Below are 22,445 nucleotides of genomic sequence, written 5' to 3' on the forward strand. Positions count from 1 at the left end.
CCAAGAGACCAGCTCTGCAAGAAATAATAAAGGGAGCACTAGAGTCAGATACAAAAAGACAGAAGAGAGAGGTATGGAGAAGAGTGTAGAAAGAACGAAAGTCAGATATGATATATATAATACAAAAGGCAAAATGGTAGAGGAAAATATTATCCAAACAGTAATAACACTAAATGTTAATGGACTGAATTCCCCAATCAAAAGACATAGAATGGCAGAATGGATTAAAAAACAGGATCCTTCTATATGCTGTCTACAGGAAACACATCTTAGACCCAAAGATAAACATAGGTTGAAAGTGAAAGGTTGGGAAAAGATATTTCATGCAAATAACAACCAGAAAAGAGCAGGAGTGGCTATACTAATATCCAACAAATTAGACTTCAAATGTAAAACAGTTAAAAGAGACAAAGAAGGACACTATATACTAATAAAAGGAACAATTAAACAAGAAGATATAACAATCATAAATATTTACACACCGAACCAGAATGCCCCAAAATACGTGAGGAATACACTGCAAACACTGAAACGGGAAATAGACACATATACCATAATAGTTGGAGACTTCAATTCACCACTCTCATCAATGGACAGAACATATAGACAGAGGATCAATAAGAGACAGAGAATTTGAATATTACTATAAATGAGCTAGACTTAACAGATATTTATAGGACATTACATCCTACAACAGCAGGATACACCTTTTTTTCAAGTGCTCATGGATCATTCTCAAAGATAGACCATATGCTGGGTCACAAAGCAAGTCTTAACAAATTTAAAAAGATTGAAATCATACACAACACTATCTCGGATCATAAGGGAATGAAGTTGGAAATCAATAATAGGCGGAGTGCCAGAAAATTCACAAATATGTGGAGGCTCAACCACACACTTTTTTTTTAAACTTCTTTTATTAATTAAAAAAATTAACAAAACATTAAGATATCATTCTTTTCTACATATACAATCAATAATTCTTCATATCATCACATAGTTGCATATTCATCATTTCTTAGTACATTTGCATCAATTTACAAAATAAAAAGACAACAGGAAAAGAAATAGAATGATAATAGAAAAAAAAAAGATTATACATACCATATCCCTTACCCCCACTTTCATTTACCACTAGCATTTCAAACTGAATTTATTTTAACATTTGTTCCCCCTATTATTTATTTTTATTCTGTATGTTCTACTCTTCTGTTGATATAGTAGCTAAAAGGAGCATCAGACATAAGGTTTTCACATTCACAGAGTCTCACTGTGAAAGCTATATCATTGTTCAATCATCATCAAGAAACTTGGCTACTGGAACACAGCTCTACATTTTCAGGCAGTTCCCTCCAGCCTCTCCGCTACATCTTGAACAACAAGGTGATATCTACTTAATGCATAAGAATAACCTCCAGGATAACCTCTCGACTCTGTTTGGAATCTCTCAGCCATTGACACTTAGTCTCATTTCACTCTTCCCCCTGTGGTCGAGAAGGTTCTCTCAATCCCTTGATGTTAATTCTCAGCTCATTCTAGGGTTTTTCTCAGTCCTTTGATGCTGAGTGTCAGCGCATTCCAGGATCTTTGTTCCACGTTGCCAGGAAGGTCCACACCCCTGGGAGTCATGTCCCACGCAGAAAAGGGGAGGGTGGTGAGACTGCTCGTCATGTTGGCTGTAGAGAGAGAGGCCACATCTGAGCAAAAAAAGAGGCTCTCTTGGGGGTGACCCTTAGGCCTAAATTTTAAGTAGACTTGACCTATCCTTTGTGGGGTTAATCAACAACACACTCTTAAACAACCAGTGGGTCAAGGAAGAAATTACAAGAGAAATCAGTAAATATCTCGAGACAAATGAAAATGAAAACAGAACATATCAAAACTTATGGAATGCAGCAAAGGCAGTGCTAAGAGGGAAATTTATTGCCCTAAATGCCTATATCAAAAAAGAAGAAAGGGCAAAAATACAGGAATTAACTGTCCACTTGGAAGAACTGGAGAAAGAACAGTAAACTAACCCCAAAGCAAGCAAAAGGAAATAAATAACAAAGATTAGAGCAGAAATAAATGAAATTGAGAACATGAAAACAATTGAGAAAATCAATAAAACCAGAAGTTTGTTCTATGAGAAAATCAATAAGATCAATGGGCCCTTACCAAGATTGAGAAAAAGAAGAAGAGAGAGGACGCAAATAAATAAGATCAGAAATGGAACAGGCGACATAACCACTGACCCAACAGAAATAAAGGAGGTAATAACAGGATACTATGAACAACTTTATGCCAATAAATACAACAATGTAGATGAAATGGACAATTTCCTAGAAAGGCATGAACAACGAACTTTGACTCAAGATGAAATAGATGACCTCAACAAACCAATCACAAGTAAAGAAATTGAATCAGTCATTAAAAAGCTTCCCAAAAAGAAAAGTCCAGGACCAGATGGCTTCACATGTGAATTCTACCAAACATTCCAGAAAGAATAAGTACTAATCCTGCTCAAACGCTTCAAAAAAATTGAAGTGGAGGGAAAGCTACTTAATTCATTCTATGAACACAACATCACCCTCATACCAACCCAGGCAAAGATATTACACAAAAAAGAAAACTACAGACCAATCTCTCTAATGAATATAGATGCAAAAATCCTCAACAAAATTCTAGCAAACTGAATCCAGCAACACATTAAAAGAATTATACATCATGACCAAGTAGGATTCATCCCAAGTATGGAAGGATGGTTCAACATAAGAAAATCAATTAATGTAACATACCATATCAACAAATAAAAGCAGAAAAATCACATGATCTTCTCAATTGATGCAGAGAAGGCATTTCACAAAATTCAACATCCTTTCCTGTTGAAAACACTTCAAGGCTAGGAATAGACGGGAACTTTCTTAAAATGATAAAGGGAATATATGAAAAATCCACAGTTAATACCATCCTCAATAGGGAAAAACTGAAAACTTTGCCCCTATGATCAGGAACAAGACAAGGATGTCTACTATCACCACGGTTATTCAACATTGTCTTAGAAGTTCTAGCCAGAGCAATTAGACAAGAAAAAAGAAATACAAGGCATCAAAATTGGAAAGGAAGAAATAAAACCATCAATGTTTGCAGATGATATGATACTATATGTCAAAAACCCTGAAAAATCTACTGCAAAACTACTAGAGCTAATAAACGAGTACAGCAAAGTGGCAGGTTACAAGATCAACATTCAAAATCTGTAGTGTTTCTATACACTAGTAATGAACAATCTGAGGGGGAAATCAAGAAACGAATTACATTTACAATTGCAACTAAAAGAATAAAATGCTTATGAATAAATTTAACTAAAGAGACAAAAGACCTATACAAAGGAAATTATAAGAAACTGTTAAAAGAAATCACAGAAGACCTAAATACATGGAAGGGATACCATGTTCATGGATTGGAAGACTAAATATAGTTAAGATGTCAATTCTACCCAAATTGATTTACAGATTCAACGCAATACCAATCAAAATCCCAACAACTTACTTTTCATAAATAGAAAAACCAATAAGCAAATTTATCTGGAAGGGCAAGGTGTCCCGAATTATAAAAGTGTCTTCAGGAAAAAAAAACAAAGTTGGAGGTCTCACACTGCCTGACTTTAAGGCATATTATGAAGCCACAGTGGTCAAAACAGCATGGTAATGGCATAAAGATAGATATATTGACCAATGGAATCGAATAGAGTGCTCAGACATAGACCCTCTCATCTATGGACATTCGATCTCTGATAAGTCAGTCAAGCCAACTCACCTGGGACAGAACAGTCTCTTCAATAAATGGTGCCTAGAGAACTGGAAATACATATGCAAAAGAATGAAGGAGGACCCATATCTCACACCCTATACAAACCTTAACTCAAAATGGATCAAAGATCTAAACATCAGGTCTAAGACCATAAAACAGTTAGAGGAAAATGTAGGGAAATATCTTATAAATCTTATAATTGGAGGTGGTTTTATAGACCTTACACCTAAAACAAGAGCACTGAAGAAAGAAAGAAATAAATGGGAACTCCTCAAAATTAAACACTTTTGTGCATCAAAGAACTTCATCAAGAAAGTAAAAAGACAGCCTACACAATGGGAGACAATATTTGGAAACGACATATCAGATAAAGGTCTAATATCCAGAATTTATAAAGCGATTGTTCAACTCAACAACAAAAAGACAGGCAATCCAATTACAAAATGGGAAAAAGACTTGAACAGACAACTTTCAGAAGAGGAAATACAAATGGCCAAAAGGTACATGAAGAGATGTTCAACGTCCCTGGCCATTAGAGAAATGCAAATCAAAACCACAATGAGATATCATCTCACACCCACCAGAATGGCCATTATCAATAAAACAGAAAATGACAAGTGCTGGAGAGGATGTGGAGAAAGAGGCACACTTATTCACTGTTGGTGGGAATGTCAAATGGTGCAACCACTGTGGAAGGCAGTTTAGCAGTTCCTCAAAAAGCTGAATATAGAATTGCCATATGACCCAGCAATACCATTGCTAGGTATCTACTCAGAGGACATAAGGGCAAAGACACAAACGGACATTTGCACACCAATGTTTATAGCAACATCATTTAAAATTGCAAGGAGATGGAAACAGCCAAAATGTCCATCAACAGACGAGTGGCTAAACAAACTGTGGTATATACATACGATGCAATATTATGAAGCTTTAAGACAGAATAAACTTATGAAGTATGTAACAACATGGATGGACCTTGAGAACATTATGCTGAGAGAGACTAGCCAAAAACTAAAGGACAAATACTGTATGGTCTCACTGATATGAACTGACATTGGTGATAAACTTGGAATATTTTGTTCGTAACAGAGACCATCAGGAGATAGAAATAGGGTAAGATATTGGGTAATTGGAGCTGAAGGGATACAGATTGTGCAACAGGACTGGATACAAAAACTCAGAAATAGACAGCACAATACTACCTAACTGTAATATAATTATGTTAAAACACTGAATGAAGCTGCATGGGAGAATGATAGAGGGAGGAGGGCTGGGGACATAAATGAAATCAGAAAGAAAGACAGATGTTAAAAACTGAGATGGTATAATCTAGGAATGCCTAGAGTGTATAATAATAGTAAAATGTACAAGGTACAATTTTAAAAATGTTTTTGCATGAGGAAGAACAAAGGAATGTCATTATTGCAGGGTACTGAAAATAGATGGTAATTAATATTTTAAAATGTCACCTCTGTGAGACTAAAGCAAAAAATGTTTATTAGTTACAAAATTTATATTTTGACTAGTGCATTTCCTAATATAACTTATGTAGATAGTTTGATTGAACGCCATAAGTACTTGGAATCTCAGGTAGGACATGAGATTTTGCTGGTTTGTCCAGAGTCATGCCCTGATGAATCCCAGAGTGATTCGATCAGTGAGTGGAAAAGTATCTGCAAAGCCCCCTTCGGGGAGTGGTGAGAACGGGGAGAAATTCAACTTCCCCAAGTTGAATTCTTGATATTCTCACAAGCAGTGTGGACAACCAAAGCTATAGGCAGAGCCCCCAGTCTTGGGATTTGTGTTCATATGAAACTTAACCCCGCAAAGGATAGGTCAAGCCTACTTAAAATTTAGGCCTAAGAGTCACCCCCAAGAGAGCCTCTTTTGTTGCTCAGATGTGGCCCCTCTCTCCAGCCAACACAATGAGCAGTCTCACCACCCTACCCCTCTGTACGTGAGACATGATTCCCAGGGCTGTGGACCTTCCTGGCAATGTGGGACAGAGATCTTGGAATGAACAGAGACTCAGTATCAAGGGATTGAGAAAAACCCTAGAATGAGCTGAGACTTAGCATCAAGGGATTGAGAAAACCTTCTCGACCAAAAGGGGGAAGAGGGAAATGAGACAAAGTGTCAATGGCTGAGAGATTCCAAACAGAGTCAAGAGGTTATGCTGGAGGTTATTCTTATGCATCAAGTAGATATCATCTTGTTATTCAAGATGTAATGGAGAGGCTGGAGGGAACTGCCTGAAAATGTAGAGCTGTGTTCCAGTAGCCATGTTTCTTGAGGATGATTGAATAATCATACAGCTGTCACAATGTGACTGTGTGATTGTGAAAACCTTGTGTGTGATGCTCCTTTTATCTACCTTGTCAACAAAGGAGTAGAACATATGGAATAAAAATAAATAATAGGGGGAACAAATGCTAATATAAATTTAGTTTAAATGCTAGTGATCAATGAAAGCCAGGATTAAGAGTATGGTAGGTATAATCATTTTTTTTCTTTCCTGTGTTCGTTTTATTTCTTTTTCTATTGTCTTTTTATTTCTTTTTCTGAATTAATGCAAATGTTCTACGAAATGATGAATATGCAACTAAGTGATGATATTGTGAATTACTGATGATGTATGTTGTTTGATTTTATTTTTTTAATTAATAAATTAAAAAAAGAAATGAGTAAAGCTAAAAACAAAAACAAAATACAACAAAACAAAACAAAAAGAATATCTACTATTAAACAAATAGAAAACAGCAAGTGCTGGTGAGGATGTGGAGAAATAAGAATCCTTGTATATTGTTATTGGGATTTAAAATCACCCAGCCAGTATGGAAAATAGTTTGTGGTAACTCAGAAAGTCAAGGGTAGATATGACCTGGCAATCACACTTTTAGATATATATGCAAAATAATTTAAAGCAGGGGTTTGAACAGATATTCGTACACTGATGTTTATAGTGAGTGGCATTATCGACAATTGCCAAACTTTAGAAGCAGCCTGTTTCCATTGACAGATGAATGGATAAACAAAATGAAGTGTATACACACAATGGAATTCAGCCATAAAAATGGATGAAATTCTGATAAGATACAAAAGAATATATGAAAGTAGAAGATATGTAGAGTGAAAAAAAACACGTACAAAATGACTAATATTTTATGACCTCTCATATTAAATAATTAGAATATGTAAATTTCTATTATCAGAAATTAGAATACTAGTTAGGAGGAGCTGGGTTATTGAGGTAAATGGGAGTTAATACTTATTTAGCACAGAGTTTTTGTTTGGGGTGATGGAAATGTTTTTGGCAATGGACAGTGGTGATAGCAGCACCACATTGTAAATGTAATGAACACCACTGAATTATCTACTGCAAAGTGGTCAAAATGTGAAATTTTATGTTTCATGATATCAGAATAAAAAATCCGTAGTACTGTACAGCACACAGAGAAATAAACAAAAAAAACAGGGAGAAAATTTATATTAATGCTACTAAACTTAATTCAGATACAAATGATATCCGTTAAACTATTATCCATCTTTCAATTTGCGACACTCGTCAATTTGTTATGAATAGCCCTAACTGATTTTCGGAACATATGTGGAGATTTTTTTACCTGAAAGTAATCTGATTTCATGCTGAATCTGATAAAGGAAAAAGAAATACAACATGTAATATGGTCTATGCAAACTCAAGAGGAGACAACTGTATTTTATTATCCAAATGATCTAACGGACACTTTACAAAATTGTACCTCAAGGATATGCAATCTTAGCTTTATCAGGATGGTAATGAACAGAAAACAATGATCTACATTCAATGTGCAAAGTGCAGTCTGGTTTCTCCTCGCAGCTTACAGGGAATGTGACAGGAAGGAGATCAGATGAGAACTGAACTCTTGGGTACAAAGAAACCAGAAACTGAGGCTCTGGAAAATTCTGGGCTGCCAGGAGGGGAGACCCCAGAGAATAGTGCCCCACATGAGGATTTAACCAAACATGGAACCAGTCAGCCATCATCTCAGAGAAAGCCAAGATTGGATACGGAGTTATCCAGGAAGGATTTGTGGAAATTCCTTATGTCTGATGGGCATGATCCAAGGCTACTGCATACAAAGCCAACAACAGTGCTGTGGGACCTGTATAGACAGAGCCACTGCCAGTTTGGACTGGGGGGCTAAGAGAAGGGACACACTGGAGGAAAAATAACTTCAGAGGCAAAGCCATGGAGGCTGAGGATCCGTGGGCAAGAAGCGTCGGGCCATCTCTCTCTCAATCAACACGACAAGCAAACTCACTGCCCTCCCCCTTTCTACGTGGGACATGACGCCCAGGGGTATGAACCTTTCTGGCAGTGTGGGACAGAAATCCTAGAATGAGCTGGGACTTAGCACCAAGGGACTGAAAAACTTCTCAAGGAAAGGGGGAAGAGAGAAATGAGACAAAGTATCAACGGCTGAGAGATTACAAACAGAGTCGAAAGGTTATCCTTGGGGTTATTCTTACCCATTAAACAGCTATCACCTTGAACAGAGAGGCTGGAGGGAACAGAGCAGTGTCCCAGTAGCCATGTTGCTTGAACATGACTGTATAATGATACAGCTTTCACAACGTGACTACGCGATCGTGAAAACCTTGTGCCTGACGCTTCTTTCATCTACCTTATGGACAGAGGAGTAAAACATATGGATTAAAAATAAATACATAAAAGGAGGAACAAATGTCAAAATAAATTGAGTAGATTGAAATGCTAGCGATCAATGAATGGGAAGGGTGGGGGGTATGGTATGTACGAATTATTTTTTCTGTTTTCTTGCTACTTCGTTTTCTGAATTGATGTAAATGTTCTAAGAAATGATCATGATGAATATACAACTACGTGATGAAAAAAATGGTATTTTAGGTTGGCTGGTTTTATTAATTGAGAAAAAGATCCTCAGGCCAGGAAAACAGGCCCACCCAAGCAGGTGGAGAGGGTAAATTTGCCCCAAAGGCAGAGGATGGGCCTTCCACTGCATTGCCGTGGAAGAGGCAGGCCACCTTAGGCCTTGGGGAAGGTGGGGCACACTCCCTGGGGTTTAGGGAGAGTCTGGCTGCCACCACATTGGGGGATTGAGCATGTACCCTAGAGATGGCCGAGAACCCAGATACAGGCCCCGGTCCTTGGAGAGGGTGGTGCTGAGAAAAAAGGGGTCTCTCCACTGTCCCCCAATGTCGTGTTCAGAGAGAGGTAGGCCACTGTGTAGACCTTGGAGAGGGCGAGACTGCCACTTTCTAAAGCCCCAAAGATCAATGACGCTCAGACTCTGACATCTAATGGACTCTACCCTGTGGGTTTTTGAAATTGTTAAGGTCCTGTGACCCCTGCGCTCCTTTCTCCCTATGGAAATGGGCATATATCTCTTACGACTGTTCCTCCTTTGTATGCTGGTAGCAAATAACTTGTTTGAGTTTTACAGGTCCACACCTGTTTCACACGTCCAGACCCAGGGCAAAATTCTGCCTTAGGACTGTCCATGCCTATAGCTGACTTTGAGACTCTGTACTGGTTTTAACCTCGCATTGTATTTGTATTCTAACTGAAATGGCTTAAGGATCTCTGATAGTGTTATGGAATGAATGTATTTTGTATATGGAGAAACATGCCGTTTTTAGGGTCCGGAGGGTGGAATGTGCTGGTTTGGAAAGGTTTATGCCCCTAGAAAACCCATGTTTTAATCCTGCTCAACCTTGTGGGAACAATGGTTTCTTCTAATCCTTACTCAGCACTGTATGTTGGAAACCTGAAAGAGCTTACCTCCATGGAGATGTGACTCAATCAGTGCGGGTATTAAACTTGCTAGGTGGAGACGTGTTTCCACCCACTCTAGGTGGGTCTTGATTGGGTTAGTGGAACCCTTTCAAAGAAGAAGCACTTTGGAAAAACCTAGAGAATGACAAGAGAGAAAGCCATGAGATTCTGAGAGAGCAGAGAATGACACAGCTAGGAGAATCAGAGAGTCCACCAGACTGCGACCTTTGGAGATGAAGAAGGAAAACGCCTCCCAGGGAGCTTCATCAAACAGGAGGCCAGGAGACAAAGCTCAAAGATAACGCTGTGTTTGCCATGTGCCTTTCCAGATGAGAGAGAAACCTTGCCTCTGTTCACCGCGTGCCTTCTTACTTGACAGAGAAATCCTGAACTATATATCAGCCTTCTTGAACCAAGGGATCTTTCCCTGGATGCCTTAGATTGGACATGTCTATTGACTTGTGTTAACTGGAACATTTTCTTGGCCTTAGAACTGTGAACTAGCAACTTATTCAATTCCCCTTTGAAAAGCCATTCTGTTTCTGGTATATTGCATTCCAGCAGCTAGCAAACTAGAACAGAAGCGCTTGATAGAGAAGGCCTAGAATGTTGGAAGAGACTGTTGGTAGAAATGTGGACTCCGAAGATACCGTTGATGAGGCCTTAGACAGAAAGGAGGCATCTGTGTTACCGCAAACTGTAAAGAAGGCAATCCTTGTTTTAAAACAGCAGATAATCTGGTAAAACCGACCAGTGGCTTTGGCTGGAAGGCAGATTTTCAAAGGCATGAACTTGGAAATGTAGCAGAAGAGATCTCCAAATTCAATGTGGAAAGTGCAGCCTCGTTTCTCCTCGCAGCTTACAGTGAATGTGACAGGAAAGAGACAGATGGTTAAATAAACTACAATATATCCATGCATGCAGCATTAAAAAGAATGAAGCCTATCTCTTCATGATACTGACAGGTAAACAGTCAAAAAGAAGCAGGTCACTAACAAAACATCAGCATGACAACATATTTTTTTTTATGCCATAAAAAAATACTTAAAAGGGCATAGAAACATTACATCTCCCCAATAGCCCCCAAAATAAGATATCTCCACAAGAAAGGGGGAGGGGAAAGGGAAATTTCAAAAAGACTTGGGCTTTGTGCTTTTGTTTGAATTTTCACAATGAGGATGTATTTTGTACAATTCATATACATAAAAATAAGCATAAATCAAATAATGACTGCTTATCATGAATTACAGTACATATTCTACACTTGAAATATCTCATGAAGTAAAATCTTTACATAGACTCCCAAGGATTATGAGAATACACTTTTTTGTAATATTCAGTGCACAATATACTTTTTGACAATATGCTACTAGTATTATGCAGTTTTTAGATAAAGAAATACATCAACCTAATTAAAGCTCTGCCTTTTATCTGCTCTGTCTTAAAACACCAGTGGATTTCCTTGCTAGAATTAAGTCTTCAAACTTTTATCTTCTAATTTACTGTATTACTCCATTACATAGGGTTTGAATTCATGATGTCAGACCAAGTTTCTCTTTGTCTTAATTAAATGTTTTAAGACTTCAGTGTCTCTTGGACGGGGTGATAGCTAGATCATTGTGCAACAAGTCTTCTCCCAAAAACACTACTAAAAATGACCTGTGTCTCTATTCTTGCCTTGCTTATGAGGGAATAAATATGAGTTACTGTGTACAAAACTGGTATACAGAATCACAACCCAGGAGTGTCTCTCCATTCTTCTTCCATGTAATCTTTAACTATTTGCAGTATGATCGTTCACACTCAAAAGCAGTGCTTATAAGCATACAAATAGATTGTGGGTTTCCTTAGGACAAGCCCCAATCTCTCAATATGTTCTTCTCCCTTTTCCAATATATTCTATCTTCGTCAGGCTTTGCAAAACTGAGAGGAACATGGGTATAAATAAGGGGAGGACGTGATCTTAGACAGTGATGTTCATAATCAAGACAGCTGCCTTTTCTGTTTTACTGTGATAGGGAAAATGTTGCTCTCTTTACAAGACATTCTAAGATAGGCAAAAGGAAAAACCAAGAGCTAGCCGGATGACTGACTGACTGCCACGTTATCCTTTCCTCGGGAATCCTACATACAGCCTAGGTGTGGGCTGTCCAATAGGACAGCCATTGCCCAAGCTGTGGCTAGTGAGCACTTAAACAATGTATCTACTCCTAATGGGATATGCTGTAAATGGAAGGCATCAGATTTTTGAAATTGGGTCGAAGAATGTAAAATACCTCAATTTTTATATTAGTATATACTGAAATAACAATCTGGATATATTCGGTGAAATAAGCACGTTAAAATTAATTTCTACCAGACAGTACTAGATAAAGTAATTAATAATACTCAGCTGACATTAGCCTATTTCTCCCTCCCTCGCGTTTCTCTGTCTGCTTCCACAGCAAGCGCGGCCTAGGTGCGGCGCGAGGTCTTTCTGAGCGCTAGCACCAGGTGTCGGGAAGGGGGATGAGAAGGAAAGAGGTGGCAACTGGGCCCGTACTCGCTGCGCATCTCGTAGCGCGGGTTCCCGAATCTCCTCTGGTCAGCGCGTCCCCGAGCCCTCGCAAGAAGCGGCCGCACAGCTCTAGCATTTCCGCCACAGCCCGCTTCGAGGTGCAGCGCACCCTTAAGTCCTCTCGGGGCACACTGGGGACCGAGGTCAGGTCGTCTGTACCGGCCACTGTCACCTCGTTCGCCGGAGGGGGGAGGACCGGCTCCGAAGCCCCCGCCGTTTTTTCCAATTCGAACTGTGGGCGGGGAGTCTGGGAGCGGAAGAGCGCGTTGCCGCTGGTGCACAAATGCACGAGTCCGGCCGGAAACTCAAGCGCAGGCCGCGACGGCGTTCCGGTCCTAGGGACGCGTCAGGGCCTTCGGCGGCGGCTATGGGAGCGGTGGGCGCGGGCCTGGTGGACTGTCACTGCCACGTCTCCACCCTCGAGTTTGACCAGGTACGTGAGGGCATAGCTCGGGGGAGCGGGGAGGCCCTGTCCGTTCCCCTCTGCTGAGCTGTGCTCTCCTCCTCCCTTAGGACAAAGACCCAAGTCTTCCCCGGGCCCTATGCATCTGCGGGTGATTCCCTGTTTAACCTTTGCATACCGTTTTTTTTTTTCTGTTCCTGTAGAGCGGTAAATTCTCTAACCCCATAGGACTTTTGATTGCTATTCTCCGCTCCTGGTGTCCTCCCTCCCCTTACTTCTCCGTGGCCTGGCTGTTTATCCCACTTTCCCTCGGAAGCCATCCTCGAGACCCCGGCTTGCTGCTCACACACCGCAGTGCCTCCGCCAGTTCTAATGGGAGAGAGGAGCCAACAGAAAAAGCATAATACACAGAGCATCACAATTACGAAGTGCTTTACCTGTTACGTTGGAAACTAGAGGCTGATAATTGAGGAGGAAGGGCTCGGTGTTTTACGGGGGAAATCAGGAGGGAGTTGACGCTCAAGTTGAGGTCAAGGAGCCAGCCAGGTAAGGGGTTGGTAGTATGATGGTATGTATGGTAGTGTGATCCAGGCAGGTTGCAGGATCTCAGACAGGACAGAATTTGGCACTATTGGAGCTGCCAAAAGGCTGGAGCCTGAAGCAGAAAGGGAAAGAGAGAGGCATGAAACGAGACTGGAGAGGTTTGCCAGGGTATATGTGATGGTTTAAGAAGGAGCACCGAACGCATCTGTTATTAAAGGGTTGCTTTAAAAAAGAGTGGCACGATCTAATTTCTGTTTGAGACCGTTTTTTTCTGCTGAGTGGCAAATGGATAGAGCAGAGCAAGTGCTGAAGCTAGAAGACCCATTAGGAGGCGTTTGCAGAATATAGGCAGATTGTGGTGGTTGGTATGATGGTGACAGGAGTTTGAGAGAAGCAGAGGGATTCAAGATTTATTTTAGAGACAGAATTCATAGTTTCTGCAAGGGTGAGGGAGGAATCAAGAATAGCTCAGACTCTGTTGGTTGTGCTGCAGAGAAGACAGTGGTGCTATTAATTATTGAGATAAGGGAGAACTGAGGCTGAGAGGATGCAGGCAGAAGAAATAGGTTTGTGGGGAGAAAATAAGGAGGATGTTTAGAACATATTGGGAAGCCTGATAACGCACCCAAGTGGAGATGTCATAAGGTCATTTTAAAATGTGAATCCTGAGTTTAGGAAAGAATTACAGGCTGGAAGTTAAAAAAAAAAAAAAGATGCCGTGAGCAAAATGATAATATTTAAACCCATGGGAATGGCTGAGATCACTTAAGGTGAGTAGAGAGAGAGAGGAGCAGAGGGAATAGGGAGAGCCTGTGAAGGAAACTAAAAAGGAGCTGCTGGCGAGAGAGTGGTGTTTGCAGAAGCAGAGTAGTGTTGCAGAAGCCAAGGGTGGAAAATATTTCAAGAAGGAAAAAGTGGGCAAGTAAGGGATTCCAAACACTGGTGAGAGGTGGAGTAAGAGGAGAACAGAGACGGTCCTTTCTATTTAACAACAGCAGGTTCTGTTTTAGTGGAATGAGAGCAGAAGCCTAATTTTACTGAAATACAGAGCAAATAGGAGGTGGGTCAGTGTAAGCTTTCCACTTTGGGACCTTGACTGTTCTTTGCTAATATTGTCAATCTTTATGATGCGTCAGCTGCATTGATAAAAAGCCAAAGAGCAGTTACTTATTCAGCTAAAATAACTTGATTACTTACGCTTATTTTAGGATCTGGATGATGTGTTGGAGAAAGCCAAGAAGGTAAGTCATATCTACCACTAGTAAAGAAATGGAGACAAGATAGTCTGTACAGAAAACATGTGCTCCCAGCCACTGTGTTTCCCAGCAATATGGAACATAATGCTCACTCTGTCAGTTCTTAAAGCCACAATATTCTGGAGATCTTGGATAAATTGCAAATTTTATGTAACATTTTTATTTGTAAGAAAAATATATATACATCTTGGAAGTGTTTATGAAATTCATTGTAACTAGCATTCTGTGGTTTCCCCAGAAAGTGATAGAACCAGAAAGTCAGTTGCCAGAACGCTGACTTTCCCTGTGACATCTTCATTTGGAACACGGGCTTTGGATTTACGCAGGCCTAAGGACCATGGGCAAGTTATTTATCGAATCCAAAACGCTGTCTCCTTATTTGTAAAGTGGGTTATAACAATGCCTACTTCATAGAGTTGTTGTACAGATTAAATGAGGTAATATTTATATTCACTGAGCACAGTGCCTGAGATATACTAAGTGCCAAGTACTCAGTGGTAGCCAGTATTATATTGCGGGAGCAAGGATGAGCAAGGATAACTAAAATTAACAGAGGAATTTCAACTTTCCTTTAATTGTATTGGATGTGTGTGTTGTTTGAGACTCTAACTCTTCTGTTTCTGTTTTAGGCCAATGTTATGGCTCTTGTGGCAGTTGCTGAACATTCGGGAGAATTTGAAAAGATTATGCAACTCTCAGAAAGGTGCTACGTCTAATTCAGATTTTCAAGTGTGCTAATAAGGAGGTGGTTCTAAGGTCAGATTTATATTATTAAAGATCATCTGGGTTTTTTTTTTTCGTTTTTACTTTTTATTTCAAAATACTTTCAAACATACAGGACAGTTAAGAAGTTCTCCATACAGAGAACTCCAACATACACCACCCCAGATACCCAGATCCACCAACTTTAACCTTTTACCACATTTGCCACGTTATTCTATCCGTCCATCTCTCTATGAGTGCATCTATCTATATGTCCACTAGCTAGCTATTTATCAGCCCGTTTTCTGAACACTTGAGTGTAGGCTTTATGCCTCATTCTCCTTGAACATTTATTACTGCCGTGTGTATCCCCTAAGAACAAAGATATTCACTTGCATAGCTACCTTAAGTGAGGTTATCCAATTCAAGCACTTTAACATTGATATGAAGCTTACTGTCTAAATTCCAGTTTTCCATATGTTCTAATAATGTCTTTTTGAGCCTTTTCACTGTTAGATCCCATTGAGGATTATATATTGTGTTTAATTGTCACTATCGCTTTAAGTAATCTTTTTCTTTTTTTTATTGTAGAAACATCTATGCCACATAAACTTTCCTATTTGAACCACTCTCAAGCATACCATGCAGTGGGATTAATCACAATCTCAGTGTCATGGTACCCCTTGCCACCAGCCCTTGGCAATATGTACTCTACTTTCTGTCTCTGTGAGCTTACAGGTTTTCCGATATTTTATTTGTAGTTGCAAGGGTCTTAAATTTAACATCCTAAATCTAAAACAATGACATTTGTGTTGATACCAACTTAATTTCAATAGTGTATACAAACTTTATTTCTATACCCTTCCATCTCCCCACCTTTATGTAGTACTTGTCACGATTACATGTCTATACGTTAGAAGTCCAAAACCACTAATTTCTTTTTACATTATATGCATTTGCCTTTAAGATCCCATAGTAAGTAAAAAGTGGCATTACACTATACAAACAAAAATACAATAGTACTGGCATTTAGATTTACCCCATTATTGCCCTTACCAGAGATCCTTTTTATTTCGTGTGGCTTCAATCTGCTATCTGTCGTACTTTCCTTTCAACCTGTCAAATCTTTAAGCATGTTTTATAGGGTCTATCTGGTGGTGATAAACGCCCTCAGCATTTATTTATCTTAGAATGTCTTACTCTCTCCCTCATTTTTGAAAGATTATTTTGCTGTATATACAATTCTTGGGTGGCAATATTTTGCTACTGACACTTTAAATATGTCATTCCATTGCCTTCTTGCCACCATATTTTCCAATGAGAAATGGGCACTGAATTGTATTGAGGCTCCCTTATAAGTGGCATGTTGTTTCTCTATCAGTTTTCAGAATTCTTGGTTTTTAGTAATCAATAGTTTGGTTAAAATGTCTTAGTGTGGATCTATTTGGGTTCATCCTGTTTGAAGTTCATTGAACATCTTGGGTGTATGTTCATGTTTTTTTGTTAAATTTGGGAAGTTTCAGCCAGTATTTCTTAGAATATTCTCTCTGCCCCTTTCTCTCTTTCTTCTCCTTCTGGAACTCCCTCAGTGCATATATTGGTGCACTTGATGATGTCCCACCGGTTCCTCAGGCTCTGTCCATGTTTCTTCTTTCTGTTCTTCAGACTGGATAATTTTAATTGTCTTATCTTTCAAACTCACTGATTCTTTCTTCTGCCAATTCCAATCTACTGTTGACCCCCCTAGGAATTTTTAATTTCTGTTACTTTGTGGTCTTCAGCTCTGTTTGGTTCGTTTTCTTAATTTTCGTCTCTATATTGATGTTCTCTTTGTGTTCAAGCACAAAATCTATCATTTTCCTGATTTCTTTTAGTTTTCTGTCTATATTTTTCTTTAGGTCTTTGAGCATATTTCAGACATTTTAAAAAAAGCCTGTGGACTATCCCACATCTGGTTCTTGTAATCAGTGATTTCTAATGTTTTAGTCTTCTCCTTTGCCTAGGCTTTCACTTCCTGCTTATTTGTATATTTTGTGATCTTTTTTTGAACTTGGACATTTTTGATATTTAATGTGTTTTCTCTAAATTTGGATTCTAATATGTCTGTTCCAGCTAGTGTTATGGCATAGCTTTCTTGAATACCAAGAGCTAACCAAAAAAAAAAAAGAGGGGGGAAAAAAACCCCACAATTTTCCCAGTTTTTGTAGATGGACCTATATGAGTCCCATCCTTCAGGACTTGTCCATACAATGAGTTTAGAAAATACTCCAGACCAGAGCATAGAACCCTCTCTGGTCCATTATCCACAGAGAATAGCTCCAGGTCAGAGCGTGGGATCCTCTCTGGTCCATTGTACATATGAGCCTTGCCTTGGACATATACATGTGGCCCTAGGAATTTCCCCTTTACACGGATACAAATATCCCTTCTTCCCTGAGAAATGTGTCCTCATGGCCCTGACACTGTACTTTGTGTCCTGCAGCCAGCGATCTTTTGCCCTAGGAAGACACTGCTTGTCTGCTTTATCACAGCATTTTCTAGGAGAGCTCTGTGAACTGCTTCTCCCAGCAGGTCAAGTTCTGGGAGAGTGAACCTGCAATGAGTATCCTAGTTTAGTTCCTTGGTCTGCCACTAGTCAGATTGTGTCAGACATACACACACTCCCAGTATGTGTGTAAGGGATACTCTGCTTCCTCCAGAACCGAGACCAGGGACTCAAGTGTGGGCCAGCTCCATGCCAGACTGGTGAGGGATGAGGAATGGGCCACCCAGGGCTCCATGAGATTCTACTGCTTTTTAAGAAAGCTTTTACTGAATTCAGCACTTGCCCTGCTTCTTCAAGCTTTTCATTGTTTTCCGGAACATTGAGAAAGATGTTTCTGTCACTTCTTTCTGGTTGTTCAGGTTTTCTGTAAGGGAACAGACCCCTGAAGCTTCTCATCCTGTCATCTGGATTAGGATGAGGCCTAAAGAGCATCGGTTTTTAAAGAGGATGGGAAAGATAAAGCACATTAACACAGTTCTGAAAAGAAATTATTTTCTCCTTGTTCTTCAGAATGACATTGTGGTCTACTAACCTACTATTCTTGCTCTCTAATTTGTGCCCCATTTGTAGGTACAGTGGCTTTGTCTTGCCATGCTTAGGTGTTCACCCAGTTCAAGGGCTCTCACCAGAAGATCAAAGAAGTGTCACATTCGAGGTAACAGTCATATATGTAACAAGAATCATATCAAATGGTAATGCCTTTTGACTCAGGAATTGTCCTTTTTCTAGTTTTTCCTAAGGAAATAATCTGAAAGAAGAAAACACCATCTTCATTCATAAAGATGTTTATTGCAGCATTATTTGTAATAGAGGAAAAGTAGAAACAGCATAAATAGTGGTTAAGAAATAAAAGAATCATTAGTTAAGTTTTAGGGTATTAAATATAGTCATTGAAAATGAGGATTAGAAGATTTATGTAGCAACATGGAAAATATTTACAGTATAATATTGGGAGAAAACCGGTAGAGTATCAAACCGTTTATTTCCTGTGAATGATAACTGTGTAAAAAATTCTATAAGGAAAAGACTAAAGAGAAAAATATAAAAATGACAATAACTATGATGATATGATGTCATTATGGATGACTTTTCACATTTTTATCATATCGCATATCGTTTTGACCCCCCCCCCAAAAAAGCAATACACCAGCTAGATAAAGAGACAGTCACATTCCTAGGTACAGCACCGTAAGGGAACAGATGAGTTCAACTAAATAGTATCTTTGAACATAGAACTATTGTGGCATCTACGCTCTCAATCTATTAAACTGCATTGATTTTACACCTTCCTTTACAAATAAAGGTTGCCTGTAAGGTTTCGTTGATCAATATAGTCAGTATGTCTTCTATTTCAGACTTTTATCCTGACTTAGCATAGGAGTATGCATAGTGACTTCAGTGCTTTATTACATTTTTCAAAGGTTGATACCCCATTTTGAAAAAGCGATGGCTCTTCATTATCTATAAATAAATTAAGGTATGGAAACAGTCATTTTTTATAATGAATCCCTGTTCCTACATTATCAAATCCCAGGTAGCTGTGCCTATTTTAATTAAAATTACTTAATTTCTATCAGATTAAACTAATCTGATAGTTAAGGTCAGAAATAAACCTATGAATGTCCTTATATTTTTACATATTCTAAAATAAAATGATCAGATACACAAATGAAATACATTTACACATATTAAATTATTGATAGGAAAGACATTCTGTCATTTCTATTTACCATCCTTCGATTGCCAGAAACTCTCAGATCTATTTCATTAGTAGTTTGAACAGTCTGTATGTAAATTTGTTTTTGGTCTTTTCATGGATAATAAGTACTTTAAGAGGCATGTTTTTTTCCTATGTCTGGTTTTCATGCGATTGGGCAGTTTCTTTAATGGACTTTCTAAATGTCAAACATCTGAGTGCAGCCTCCCACTTCTCTAGTCCCTCTGAGGTCCCAGAGACCCAGAATAGTTTGGGTAATTGATGTGGAAAAAGCTATTCCCGGGCCTGTTTAACCTACTCAGCTTGACAGACAGCTTCTCTGTTATCCAGGGTTATGAACTCTTAGCTCCTCATGACAATGTTAATTCCTCTTAATAGAGTCTGGTGGAATGCATTACTGAGGCCTTTATTTACTCTCCCTCTTCTTCTTTTCTCTCTCTTAAGACACAGTTATAAAATCTCCTCCTTTTTCTCTGCCATCTGCTTTGTCTCCTTTTTCTTAAGTCTCTTATGTTCTGGTTATCAGTAGAAGTACCTTATAATCTACATATCATGAAACCAAAATCCTCAAAGTAGTTTAAGACATTCTTTATTAAAAGTGCTAGTAATATATATAACATTTCCCATCTAATCACCTTCAAGCATACAATATAATGGCATTAATTAATTCACAGTGTTGTGCTACCATCAGCACCATCCATTACCAAAACTTTTCCATCATTGCAAACAGAAACTCTGTACCCACTAAGCACTGATTATCCGTTCCTCCCCCACCCCAACCCCTGCTAACTTGCAGTCTACTTTCTGTCTTTATAAATTTGTATATTATAGTTATTTCATAAAAGTGAAATCATACAATATTTGTCCTTTTGTGTCTGAATTATTTCATTCAACATGTTGTCAAGATTCATCCATGTTGTTGCATGTATCAAAACCTCATTCCTTTTTATGGCTGAAGAATACTCCATTGTATGTATTTGCCACATTTAGTTTATCCGGCTGTTAATGGACACTTGAGTTGCTTTCATTTTTTGGCTACTTTGAATAATACTGCTATGAACATTGGTTTGTAAATATATGTTCAAGTCCCTGCTTTCAGTTCTTTTGGGTATCTGCTAGAAGTGGGATTACTTGGGTCATATGGTAATTTTAAGTTTAACTTTTTGAGAAATTGCTAAAATGTTTTCCATAGCAGCTTTACCATGTTACATTCCTTCCAGCAGCGTATGAGGGTTCCTATTTCTCTCCACCCTCGCCAACATTTATCGTCCTTTCTTTGAATAGTAGCCATTCTGTTGGATGTGAGGTAGTATCTCATTGTGGACTTGATTTGCATTTCCCTAATGGTGAATAATGTTGCACATGTTTTCATGTGTTTATTGGCCATGAAATAGTATTTCCCTTGGAGAAATATCTAAGTGTTTTTCCCATTTTACAATTCAGTTGTATGTCTTTTTATTGTCAGATTGCAGGACTTCTTTCTATATTCCATATATTAAACCCTTATCAGATATATAGTTTCCAAATATGATCTCCCATTCTGTGGTTAATCTGTTCACTTGCTTGAGAATGTCCTGGGAAACACAGAGGTTTTTAATTTTGATGAAGTCCAGTTTATCAATTTTTCTCTTTTTTACTCATGTTTAAATCGTACCTAGAACTGGAAGCAATTTTCCATCTATTTTTCTTTCCCCTGCCTTTCAAGGGAGCCTTCGCAGGATGAATTCTCTTAAGCAGAATTGGAAATATAGAAATTAACGATACCCATTACTTCAATTGTAAACAAACAATCATATATCTTCGTTGTTTATGTTGTTGAATTTTTATGTCAAAAATAGGCCAAGCAGGAGTATGAAGGCAAAAGAAATCAATGAAACAATGCATCATCACTGTTATGAGCTCACGAACCTTTAGTACCCTAGGAGAAGAACCTAGCAGTGCGCTCTCCAACACTCACCTGCAGAGGTCACTGCTTGGTGGCTCTTCTCTCTTTTTGGTTCAGTTATTTCAGGAAATCCTCCTAAATGTCAGGAAAGGCCTCCTAAAGAGCAGAGGTATCTATGCAAGTGTTCCTTAAAAAGTCATATTCTTGTAGCCCGAATAGGCATATCTTAGGATATGTCTTTCCTCAAATTTCCAGATAAATGCTCTCTGTTATAGAAAGATTACTATTCCTAGTTCCTCAAATGATTAATGGGACCACACACATCTAGAGCACCCGGCATAGCCTAGGCCTGGCAAATAATAGGTACTGATGAAGTATCGGTTCCCTTCTCCCATTTTAAGAAATTTACCTTTTTTTGTCTTCCAGGATTTGGATATCGCTTTGCCCATTATTGAGCATTATAAGGATCAGTTGTTGGCAATTTAAGAGGTAAATAAATACCCATTAGCTGATCAAATGACTTCCAGTCAGGATGTCTGTATGACATATGAAAATAATCCTTAGTTCAGTATTGGTGATCGTAATTGGCATGAATAATTCTATTTCTCCTTGTTTGGATGAATAATAATTTATTGATACTTCCTCAGTAAACAAAAGAGCTTGAGGATGAAACAGTAGAAAGTCACACCATAAGCTTTTCTTAATAGGAGTAAATTAATTGCATTTCCATATACTTATACTATGCTTCTTTTTTCTTTCTTTCTGTTAAACCTGGGTCATCTCTGGTTAATTAAAATAGTGTATACAACTCTTAAATAATTTAAATAGGCTAGAATTTGTAACTAAACACTTGCTTTAAATAATTTACAATTGTGAGTATTTTTATAACTTTATAATAAATTCCATTTGTCATTAAAGATAAGAATAATGAATAAACTCAGACTACAGATTAGGTACTGCATGCCAGAAGTGCTGTTGAACACTTGAAATGTTACTGGTCCGAATTGAAATGTATTGTAAGTATATAAAACAGAGCGAATTTCAAAGGCTTAGTACCAAAAAAAAAAAGTAAAATAACGCAATAATTTTATATATTGACTACATGTTGAAATAGTATTTTGTATATGTTACATTAAATAAGATATAATATTGAAATTAATTTTACCTATTTCTTGTAAATATTTTTCACATGGCTACTAGAAAATGATATGTTCTTTATGTGGCTCACATTAAATTTCTGTTGTG

General features: G+C 38.4%; 1 protein-coding gene and 1 long non-coding RNA gene across 36 annotated transcripts in view; one reads left to right on the forward strand and one right to left on the reverse strand.

Moving 5' to 3' along the window:
• Positions 1-436: 436 nt before the first annotated feature.
• On the reverse strand, positions 437-12,280 carry LOC143668151 (uncharacterized). Of its 5 annotated transcripts, none has more exons than XR_013168346.1 (4): positions 12,135-12,280; positions 9,599-9,727; positions 8,308-8,462; positions 6,536-7,446 (listed from the first exon to the last, which is right to left on the reverse strand). It is a non-coding gene; the product is annotated as an uncharacterized LOC143668151 (long non-coding RNA). The 5 variants fall into 5 exon arrangements; XR_013168347.1 differs by lacking the exon at positions 12,135-12,280 and adding an exon at positions 10,344-11,972; XR_013168345.1 differs by lacking the exons at positions 6,536-7,446; positions 12,135-12,280 and adding an exon at positions 437-1,676 and having other exon boundaries at positions 9,599-10,337.
• Positions 10,370-22,445, forward strand: part of LOC143668150 (putative deoxyribonuclease TATDN3) — a 34,398-nt gene continuing 22,322 nt past the window's right edge. For 5 of the 31 annotated variants that reach the window (XR_013168329.1, XR_013168330.1, XR_013168331.1 and 2 more), the window contains exons 1-5: positions 12,016-12,582; positions 14,304-14,336; positions 14,981-15,054; positions 15,645-15,729; positions 18,169-18,253. Coding sequence is in view for 12 of the 31 variants with exons in the window: in XM_077142773.1 (XP_076998888.1) it covers positions 12,101-12,582; positions 14,304-14,336; positions 14,981-15,054; positions 15,645-15,729; positions 18,169-18,253 (759 nt within the window). In the remaining 19 variants the exon portion in view is untranslated. The other 26 variants (XR_013168332.1, XM_077142776.1, XM_077142779.1 and 23 more) reach the window with 18 other exon arrangements.

The sequence above is a fragment of the Tamandua tetradactyla genome, chromosome 24, assembly GCF_023851605.1.
Source record: "Tamandua tetradactyla isolate mTamTet1 chromosome 24, mTamTet1.pri, whole genome shotgun sequence".
In the NCBI taxonomy this organism is placed as follows: domain Eukaryota; kingdom Metazoa; phylum Chordata; class Mammalia; order Pilosa; family Myrmecophagidae; genus Tamandua; species Tamandua tetradactyla.